Consider the following 11,144-nt stretch of genomic DNA (forward strand, 5'->3'; position numbering starts at 1 on the left):
TCAAATTATCTTTGAATTACTTTTTATTCTTTTTCTATTTTCGCATTTTACATTTTGCCTTTTTTTTATTCTTCACTCTCAGTGGTTTAAATTAAATTAAATAAGATTAAATTAAATACTTAGATTAAAACTTTCAGGTTTGGAACTGGCCGAAAAGGCGTTTGAGGAATGGCTCCTGTCCGAGATGATGCGCCTGGAACGACTGGAACATTTGGCGCAAAAGTTCAAGCATAAAGCTGATGCCCACGAGGACTGGACCGCTGGCAAAGAGGAAATGCTGACGTCCCAACACTTCCGCCAGTGCAAACTTAACGAACTCAAAGCTCTTAAAAAGAAGCACGAGGCATTCGAAAGTGATCTCGCTGCTCATCAAGATCGTGTTGAGCAAATTGCTGCCATCGCTCAGGAACTTAAGTAATTTTCTTTTTTATTTCACAGACCAATGTGTTGAATTTTGTCTAAAAGCGATTGCGAGGCAGTACTTTTCGAAAATATCAAACTCAAGACTTTAATTCCAAAATTATACCAAGAAAATTTTCTTTTCGCACGAATAGTAAACATAGACTTTATACTCATCTTCTAAAAGCGAATATTCAATTTTTTTTACTTTTTTACCGTTTGATACGATTCAGATATTCTTTTTAGTTTTGTGGCGATAAAATTTACTTTTTCTTTTCTTTTTTTAAGAATTCATACTGTTTTTAAACACCTTCAGTACTATGGCAAAGATTTAATGACCAAAATCCTTGTCATAGGCACTTAATCACAGTTAGTCCCTTTTTTTTAACTTAATATTTTTTTTATCCCCTTAAATTAAAAGAATCCCCCTAAAAACCTCCCCCTTTTTTTAAAAAAAAACTTACAAAAATTTTCATGTTTTTATAAGGTAGAAAAATGTTTTAGTTATTTTGAAAAACAAAATTTCTACTGGGAAAATTTTAGTTTTTTACTTTTTTGAAACATAAAAATCTTTTCGTATTATTTTCTCAGAGTTTTTAAACTTAAAAATTTTTGTAGACAATGCAAAAAAAAAAATTTTTACTATTTAGAAGTAAGAGCTAAACTGTTTGAAATTTCTGTCAACTAGAACTACATATTTTCGTAACAAAAGTTTACTATGCTAAAAATATTTTAGCTATTTATTAAAATTTACTTTGGATTTTATAAAATTGACTCTGGAAATAAAGATTTTCAATAGCAAATTTTACTATTTCTACCAGTTAATTTTTGTATTAAATTTTTTTTAATTTTCTTCAAACGTAGCATAATTTGTTATTTAAAATTATTACTAGCAACAAATTAGCAATTTTAAAAATAATAAAATTTGAAAATTTTCTAATTTAAATTTTTGTTGAAAATACTAAAAAAATTCAATTTTGTAGAATTTAAAAATAATTGCAAAAATTCTTTAAAAAAAATATTTTACAAATAATTTTACAAATTTACAAATTTTTTATAAATTTCTTCGCAATAATTCAATTATTTTCATAAAGAATAACATTTTTTTAACCAGGAATTCAATTATTTTCATAAATAATAAAATTCTATACCTAGGTATGTAGGTTTTCAATTATTTTCATAAATAATAAAAATCATCGCAGAATTTCAATTATTTTTGGTACAATGTTAATGGAATTTCTCGAAAAATGTAATTATTCTTAAAATTTTTATTAAAATTAATTTTCAAAGATTTTAATGAAATAATTTTTAACAATTCAATTTTTTTCAAAATAATTTGAATTAAATTCTTCGTAGAATTAAATTAATTTCAATAATATCAGAATTCAATTATTTTTAATATCTACTATTTCAATAAAAATGCACAAAAAAATTCAATTATTTATTAATATTATTTAATATTATTAAAATTCATCGCAAGAATTAAGGTCATGTTATTCAGTGGTCACGTGCTCCATATACTTTACTATGGGAACACGTGACCACTGAATAACATGACCTTAAAGTATTTTTCATAAATAATAAATTTTTCTCAGGTATTCAATTATTTTCAATACAATTATTAAAAAATTCGATTGTATTCAATAAATTAAAGAAATTTTTCAAAAAAATTCAATTATTTTCCAAAAATTTTTAATAAAATTCAAGATTCCGGTTGACACGAACGAGTCTCTGTCCCCCTAAGTATTCGTGTTAACGAAGTTTCACAACTGTACTTTAAGAATTTTTTATAAAAATTATTAAAAGAAACTTTATTTTTTAATATTTTTAAAAAATTTAAATAAATTCTTCAAAACAATTCAATTATTTTAAAAAATGTTAATAAAATTCTTGCCAAGAATTAAGTTACTTTTGAAAATTTGAATAATAATATTTCGCGAAAGAATGCAATTAATTTCATAAATAATAAAATTCTATTCGGCAATTCAATTATTTTCCATACAATTTTAATAAAATATTTCGAAACAATTTAATTAATTTCGAAAATGTTTATAAAATTCTTGTCAAGAATTGAGTTATTTTTGAAAATTTTAATTACGTTTATCGAAAGCATTCAATTAATTTCATAAATGGCAAAATTTTATTCGACTCGAGGATTCAATTTATTATTTTGAATACAAATTTACTCAAATTTCTCATAACTTTTCAATTAATTAAAAAAATTTTGATAAAATCCTTGACAGGAGCTTAATTATTTTCATATTTTTTGATTAATACTTCATAATAATTACAACAAAATTTTATTTATTTGTTTAATAGTTATTATAATTTACTAATTGTATTATTTATTATTTTTTTGGTAAATTAAAATTTAATTTTTAATTTTCAGTTAATTTTAACTGTAATTTTATTTTTGCTAATTATTATTAATTTTATTTTTTATATATATTTGTATTTTAACTCATTTTAAAATGTTTAACTCCAGATTCTGTTAAAGAATCTTTGTTTGAATGTATTCGTTTGTCTAATCATTAAAACCACTCAGACGTTAAAGTCTATGGTATAATCTCCATTTAATATATTTAAGAGTTAAATGCCATAGAAATATATCCACAATTGTTTTTAGATGAAATTCAATGAAATTTATCCAATTCTTGGTTAAATTTTCCAGTAATTTCAGCAGTAATTCCAATAAATTGATCTATCTTTTTTTAATTGATATTTAGTTATTAATTAACATTTGGTAATTTTGCAGCACACTGGAATATCACGACAGTGCTTCCGTAAACGCCAGATGTCAACGAATCTGCGATCAGTGGGATCGTCTCGGAACCCTCACCCAACGCAGACGTCAAGCACTCGACGAAGCTGAACGCATTCTGGAGAAAATTGACATTCTGCATTTGGAGTTTGCTAAACGGGCTGCGGTAGGCATTATAATTTTAATAGAACAAATTGAAAATTAGTGATTAAATTATAAAGAAATTATTACCTATAAAAAATTGAATTAGAAAGAAGATAGCAGTGATTAGAATTGAGATTTTATTTTGCAGCCGTTTAACAATTGGTTGGATGGAACCAGGGAAGATCTCGTTGACATGTTTATTGTCCACACTATGGAGGAAATTCAGGGCCTAATGGACGCTCACGCCGCCTTCAAAGCAACCCTCGGTGAAGCTGACAAAGAATACAATTCAATCGTTGGCCTAGTTCGCGAAGTGGAATCAATAGTCAAACAATTTCAGATTCCTGGAGGTCTTGAGAATCCGTACACGACACTTACTGCTCTCGTATGTATCGCCTTCAATTTTTTATTACTGTTTTTTTATTCTTTTATTTAATTTTAGAATGCAATTTCTATTTTTGTTTAATTTTATTTTAGGATCTTACTAAAAAATGGAGTGACGTCAGGCAATTGGTACCGCAACGTGACGGAACACTGGCTGCAGAACTTCGCAAGCAACAGAGTATCCTTTTATATTTTAATTTTCAAGGGAATTTTATGCCAAGAACTCGTTTTTTGGTTAATTTTTCAACAGTGATCAGGAAGAAAGTCTGAATTCTTTCTGGAAATCACAAATCAGAGAAAAATTAAATTTAATTGTGTTTTTCATAATGGAATTTAGTTCTCGATTCCAAAAAATACCTTTTTTCGAAATGTAATTAATTCAACTTCTGCAGGTTTTATTGCTTTAGATAATTTCCTTAACGATGAAAACAGATAATGAGTTGTTGCGCAGACAGTTTGCAGAGAAAGCCAACGCCGTTGGTCCTTGGATAGAGCGTCAATTGGACGCCGTGTCTGCCATCGGACTGGGACTTCAGGGCACTCTTGAGGATCAACTTCTCCGACTCAAGGAATACGAGCAAGCCGTCTATCAATACAAGGCTCATCTCGAGGAGCTGGAGAAGATTCACCAGGCCGTCCAAGAGGGAATGATCTTCGAAAACAGATACACACAATACACAATGGAAACCCTCCGCGTCGGTTGGGAACAACTTCTCACTTCCATCAATCGTAATATTAATGAAGTCGAAAACCAGATTCTTACCCGAGACTCGAAGGTAATGTCAAATTCTCAAGCAATTTTTTTTTAACATGCGTTACTTCAAGTATTTTATTTGGATAAATAAAGAGAACAATTTGTAAAGTTCTTTAACTTTGCATTACGTGTCAATTTTTGGATATTTTTCTATAATAGTAATTTTATTATTAATTAAATTTTCGTGAAGAATGTGAACTGATTTTTTTGTGAAAATGTCCGTTTAGGGAATAACGCAAGAGCAACTAAACGAATTCCGAAGCAGTTTCAATCACTTTGACAAGAACAGAACTGGAAGATTGGCACCTGAGGAGTTCAAATCCTGCCTCGTATCGTTGGGATACTCGATCGGAAAAGACAGACAAGGAGACATTGACTTCCAGCGAATCCTCGCTATTGTTGATCCCAATAATTCTGGCTACGTTCAGTTCGACGCCTTCTTAGATTTTATGACCCGCGAATCCACAGACACGGACACTGCTGAACAAGTCATAGACAGCTTTCGCATTCTCGCTGGAGACAAGGTATTTTCATGTAACATTAGGTAAAAAAGGGGATTTTATTTTTCAAAAAGGGGATTCAGTTTAAAAAAAAAGAAAATTTTTTGAATTAAGTAAAAATTATTGTATTATAGCGCATAAAATTTATTTTAAACATTTTTTTTATTCTTTTAACTTCGGCTTTTTTAAATCAAATTATTTTTTTTTCTTAAACTTTTTCTGTTGATTATTAATATTTGTTTATCTTTTTCCGTAGTCCGTAACCTTCTTTAAATTTTCAATCAAAATTTTTATTACAACGCAACTTTTATTTTAAAATTACATAAATTTTACGATATACGATGTAAATGTCAGAAAAAAGTAGTAAAATTAACTAAGGACACGGAAAAATTTCCTTCAAATTTAGTCAAATTTAATATTAAAAATTGTTATTTTCAGAATAACTTTTACAATTTTCATAGACTATTTTTTATAAAAAATTACAAAAATTTACTCTAAAAACAAGAATATTTAATAGCTAATTGTAATGTTCGAGAAAAATTTGAATATTTGAAAATAGTAAATTTTGCTATTAAAAATCGTTATTTCTAGAGTAAATTTTATTAAAAATTAGTAAAATATACTTTGAATTTAGTAAAATTTATTCTGAAATTAATACAATTTGTCAAAAATTTCATACATTTGGAATTTTTTTTAGATGTAAAAGTTATTTCAAAAAATTTCTTTAATTTATTGAATATTATCAATTTTGTTAATATTTGTAATTAATAATTTTACTATTAAAATTTTAGTAATTAAAATCTTTTGAAGAATTTCTTTAATTTTTTTTTTAAATAATATAGTTTTTTTTAATAATTTCAATTGCATTAAATAAAGAATTTTTTAAATTTTTTAAAATCATCGTGTCTGTTAATAATTATAATTAACTACTTGTTTATTGAAGTTTATTTCATTTATTGAATTGAAAAAATTCATCTCCTGAGAAGAATTTAATTATTTATAAAAATATTCCAATTCTTGAGATGAATTTTACAACTTATTAAAATAATTGAATTATTTCGAAAGATTTTAAATTTTAGGACATAATTGAATTCTTTCGTGAAATTTTATTGAAAATAATTGAATTTTTGCAAAGATTTTACTATTTAAAAAAATAATTTAATTGTTTCAAAGGATTTATTAACATTTTTAAAAGTAATTGAATTTTTTGAAAAAATTTGATTACGAATTAAGAAGAAATTGAACTGTTTCGAAGGATTTCTTAATTTAAAAATAATTGAATTCTTTAGAAAAATTTTATTAAAATTTTGTTGAAAGTAATTGAACTTTTGCAAACAATTTTACTATTTCTAAAAATAATTGAATTATTTCGAAAGATTTTAAATTTTAGGACATAATTGAATTCTTTCGTGTAATTTTATTGAAAATAATTGAATTTTTGCAAAGATTTTACTATTTAAAAAAATAATTGAATTGTTTCGAAGGATTTATTAAAATTTTATAAAATAATTGGATTCTTTTAAATTATTTTATTGAAAATAATTGAATTTTTTTTGCAAAGATTTTACCATTTTAGAAAATAATTGAAATCTTTCATGGGATTTTATTAAAATTTTGTTGCAAATAATTGAATTTTTTCGTGAAATTTTATCAAAATTATGTTGAAAGTAATTAAAATTTATCAAAAAATTGTAATATTTACAAGAATAATTGAATTGTTTCGACGGATTTATTAAATTTTTTTATGTAAATAATTGAATTATTTAGAAAAATTTGATTACGAATTAAGAAAAAATTGAATTGTTTTGAAGGATTTATTATTTTTAAAATAATTTAATTCTTTAGGAAAATTTTATTAAAATTTTGTTGAAAGTAATTGAATTTTTTCAAAAAATTTTACTATTTATAAGAATAATTGAATTGTTTTGAAGAATATTATTATTTATGAAAAGAATTGAATTATTGCGAAGAATGATATTAACATTTTTGAAAATGTAAACAATAATAATTAATAATTTACCAAATATGTGAATTTTTAAATTTTTTCTGTTTCAGCCTTACATTCTAGCGGATGAACTTAGACGAGAATTGCCACCAGATCAGGCGGAATATTGCATACAACGAATGCCTCCATTCAAAGGTCCTGGTGGAGCGCCAGGTGCTCTCGATTATCGTTCTTTCTCTACTGCTCTCTATGGCGAATCTGACCTTTAAACTCCCATTGGAGAAAAAAAAAGAGAGAGAGAAATCTTTATACAAACGACACATACATTTTCATCCCTCGCCATTGATTGAGTCGATATTTCGATATTTTCCAATATCGAGTGCAAGAAAGAAAAAAAGTTTAAAGTACTTAATTGAGAGAGAAAAGAGCCGAGAAATTCATCACAACAGACGCAGACATAGGTGGGAAACAAGAAAAGCCCTTACTACACGCACAAAATGGTAACAAATTTTATTGCCCCTCCAAGGCAACAAAAACAAAATCAGAATGCTTAAAAAATAACGAGGAAAATTAATAATCTTTCGAATTTAACAAAACTTGAATATTTTTTTATTGCAAGGAGGCATTCATCTCAGAACGAAATTCATAATACAAAAAAAAAAGAATATCATAAGATTAGTGTCTTTTGCAGTACCTACATGTTTACTAAAGAGACAATAATATTTTTCTATCTCGTATATTACATAGTCGACAAAAAAATAATACGCAATGCACTTTAAACGTCGATGATTTGAAGAGAAAAAAAACAAACAACCATATCAATTAACTTTATAATCAAATCACCAAAAAGCTAATCATCAATTTTTAATTCTTGATTTTTTTTTGTCAATACGAGGGAGATATTTTACGGTGATTAGCTAAAACCAAATGAATTGCAATTTGATTGAAAAGACTCTCGCGAGTCTTAATTCTAAATATTTATATTTAAAAAATATTGACTTTGAGAAAAATTTACAATTTATATCAAATACGAATTCCTTTTTAGGAAGCATTTATATTAATTCTTTTTTTTTTTTAATTTATACTCGCGAGTTATTTTTGAAATATTTATAAAAGAATAAAAAAATAAATTTTAATTAAAACTGGAAAGAAAAAAAATGATCGACTATCGCCTATTTTTTAAAGGAGAATCCAGACGCAAGCTTAAAATCGAATATATACATAATATTTTTTTATAAAGGCGGCAAAAAAAAGAATGAGAGCCGTCAATGTATTTTATAAATCGTATATTGAAAATACGCGAAACGATGCTAAACATACAAATTATTTATTTATTTGATTTATTATTTATTAATATTACCGATATTAAATTAAACGTAGTCAATGAGAGAGAAATGTTCTTTGAAAGTTATTTATTTTTATAAATATTTGCTCCGATGCGATTGGACTGTTGCGAGGCAATAGCCAAGCGGATATAAAATTTCGAAAAAATAATTTCGAAAAAGAAGGGAAAACTTGGGAAAAAACAGCTGCCATCGCCTTTACGTGTAGTAAGACACAATTTATACAGTCATATGTAAATTAGTTTATTAAGACATTCATCTCCACTTGAAAAAAACATCGTATAATTGAACTTGTGTGAAATGCAGTAAAAAAAAAATAATAAAAAGTACGAAATAAGTTTTGTTTGGCTTTGAAGCTTAATGCTTTTTTTTGAGAATCCGTCTTAACGAAGGTTTGAGACTTTTGTCGTACGATTTTCTTTTTTTATAATATTTTGCCGAAAATTCGATTGGCAGCTAAGAATCACATGTTTTATTTTAGTTTTATTTTAGAGAAGATTTTAATTTAATTTGATTTTTTTTTTTTTTTTTAGTAAACAATTATTGTACAGTTGTAAGTAAACTTTGGATGCACACCTTTTTTTTTGCAGAATATTATAAATGAAATAATTTTGAGGAAAAAAGAATTTATTATCGCAGAAGGCAACAACGAATGAAAGTCTCAAACAGAATTTTTCATTTGTTTGTATTATTTAAGAGATTTTTTCTGTACACAAATAGAAATGCATACACCTACATTCACTCACTTGAACATACATACATATGTAAATGTTATATATGATAAAATTTTAATCTAAGTGTCAGTAAAAATGTAATGCTAAATGCTCCTCCTTCGATAAAGTCGTGTCCCGCATCGCATTACATCGATCGAATATATTTCTTCTGTCTATTTTATTTTCCTGTACTGGTTTAATAACGAATATTATTGTACAATGAGGAAACTAAAAAAAAAAAATAAAAAAAAAGTTCTGCAAAATTACTTGTATTTGTACGTATTTTATTCTTTTTAGAAAGGACCCCGTAGAAATAAATTAGTTTTTAGATGTCAGTCGATTTTTTTAAATAGATTTTCAATTTTAAGTTTTTATTCAGTCTGAAGAAAACTATTAATTAAAATCAAAAAGTTACAGGACAATTGACTGGGACCCAAAACTAATGTATTTTTTGCGGGGTCCTTTATTGTTTCTAATACAGTCAAACCTGTCTGAATGCAACTCGATTTCTTACTAATTTTAAAAAAAACTTCGAAAGAATTCCATTATTTAAAAAAATGTTAAGTAAAATTCTTCGCAGTAATTAAATTATTTTCATAAATAATAAAATTCTCAAGAATTCAATTATTTTTATAAATGATTAAATCCATCGCTAGAAGTCAATTATTTTCAATGTAAATTTTAATAACATTTTTCGACCAAATTCAATTATTTTTGAAAATTTAAAAAAAAATTCTTATTAACTTTTAAATTATTTTCATAAATAATAAAATTGATCGCAGGATTTCAATAATTTTTAATACAACTTTACAGGAATTGGTAAAAAAATGTAATTATTCTTAAAAATTTAATTTCAATTCCTCGAAAAAATCAATTATTTAAAAAAATTTTTTTTTTAATTCGTTGGCAGAATTCAATTATTTACAAAAATATTAGAATTTTCCTCAGGAATTCAATTATTTTCAAATATTTTAATAAAATTGTTCGAAAGAAATCCATTATTTTAAATACAATTTTAATTAAATTTTTTTGAAATAATTCAATTATTCTTTTAATTTTAAATAAAATTCTCCCTAAGAATTCAATTATTTATATAAATAATTCTTCGAAAGAATTCAATTATTAAAGATAAATAACAAAATTATTTCTGAAAATTCAATTATTTTGAGGCATTTTAATAAAATTCTTCGCAAAATTCAATTATTTTCATAAATTAACAATAATCACAAGGATTCAATTATTTTTAAATTATGTAAAAAAATTTTAATAAAATTTCACAAAAGAATTTAATTATTTTCTAAAATTTTAATAAATCCTTCGAAATAATTCAATTATTTTTGTAAATATTAAAATTTTTTAAAAAAATTCAATTACTTTCAATAGAATTTTAATAAAATTCCTCGAAAGATAATAATTATTTTTAATCATTTAAAAAAAACTTTTCGTAAAAATTAAATTATTTTAAAAAATGTTATGAAAATTCTTCGAAAGAATTCAATTATCTTCGAAAATTTTATTAAATATCTCCGAAAGAATTCAATTATTGTCAAAGATTTTTGTAAAATTCTTCTCAAGAATTCAATTATTTTTAACATGATTTTAATAAAACTTTTTGAAAAAACTCAATTAAAAGAATGGAAAATTCAAATTTTCAAAGATTTTAATTTGAAACCTATTCAAAATTAAATTATTTCTAAAAATCTACCCTATAATGCTTTTATTATTTAATTATTATCTAAAATTTTACCTGAAATTCATTTTTAAATAAATTTTTATTAGAAAATTCTATGAGAATTCAATTATTTAAATAAAAAAATAAATAATTTATTGAATAATGGAATATTTCACAAAATTGAATTCTCATAAAGTAGTTTATCAACAAATTTTTTAATAATTGAATTCTTTTGACAAATTTAAAAAAAAAATTTAAGAATAATTCCATTTTTCTAGAAACTCGATAAAAATTGTATTAAAAATAATTGAAATTCTGTGATGTGTTTTATTATTTATGAAAACAATTAAATTTATCAAAAGAATTTTTATTTTTTACGAAAATTATTGAATCCCTGTAAAATTTTTATTTTTTATGAAAATAATTGTATTATTGCGAAGAAATTTATAAAAAATTTGTAAATAATTGAATTCCTATGAAATTTTTATTATTTAATTCATTCATTCAAAATTGACATTTTCTAAAATTT

General features: G+C 24.4%; 1 protein-coding gene across 5 annotated transcripts in view; it reads left to right on the forward strand.

Moving 5' to 3' along the window:
• LOC122498086 (alpha-actinin, sarcomeric) overlaps positions 1-9,209 on the forward strand; it is a 52,929-nt gene extending 43,720 nt beyond the window's left edge. For all 5 annotated transcript variants that reach the window (XM_043605646.1, XM_043605644.1, XM_043605643.1 and 2 more), the window contains exons 7-13: positions 138-414; positions 3,155-3,326; positions 3,453-3,689; positions 3,782-3,866; positions 4,121-4,464; positions 4,670-4,966; positions 6,998-9,209. In XM_043605646.1, coding sequence (XP_043461581.1) covers positions 138-414; positions 3,155-3,326; positions 3,453-3,689; positions 3,782-3,866; positions 4,121-4,464; positions 4,670-4,966; positions 6,998-7,156 — 1,571 coding nt within the window. In that variant the 3' untranslated portion in view covers positions 7,157-9,209. The remainder of the gene's footprint in view (positions 1-137; positions 415-3,154; positions 3,327-3,452; positions 3,690-3,781; positions 3,867-4,120; positions 4,465-4,669; positions 4,967-6,997) is intronic.
• The last annotated feature ends 1,935 nt before the right edge of the window (positions 9,210-11,144 follow it).

The sequence above is a fragment of the Leptopilina heterotoma genome, unplaced genomic scaffold (assembly GCF_015476425.1).
Source record: "Leptopilina heterotoma isolate Lh14 unplaced genomic scaffold, ASM1547642v1 Lhet_142, whole genome shotgun sequence".
Taxonomy (NCBI): domain Eukaryota; kingdom Metazoa; phylum Arthropoda; class Insecta; order Hymenoptera; family Figitidae; genus Leptopilina; species Leptopilina heterotoma.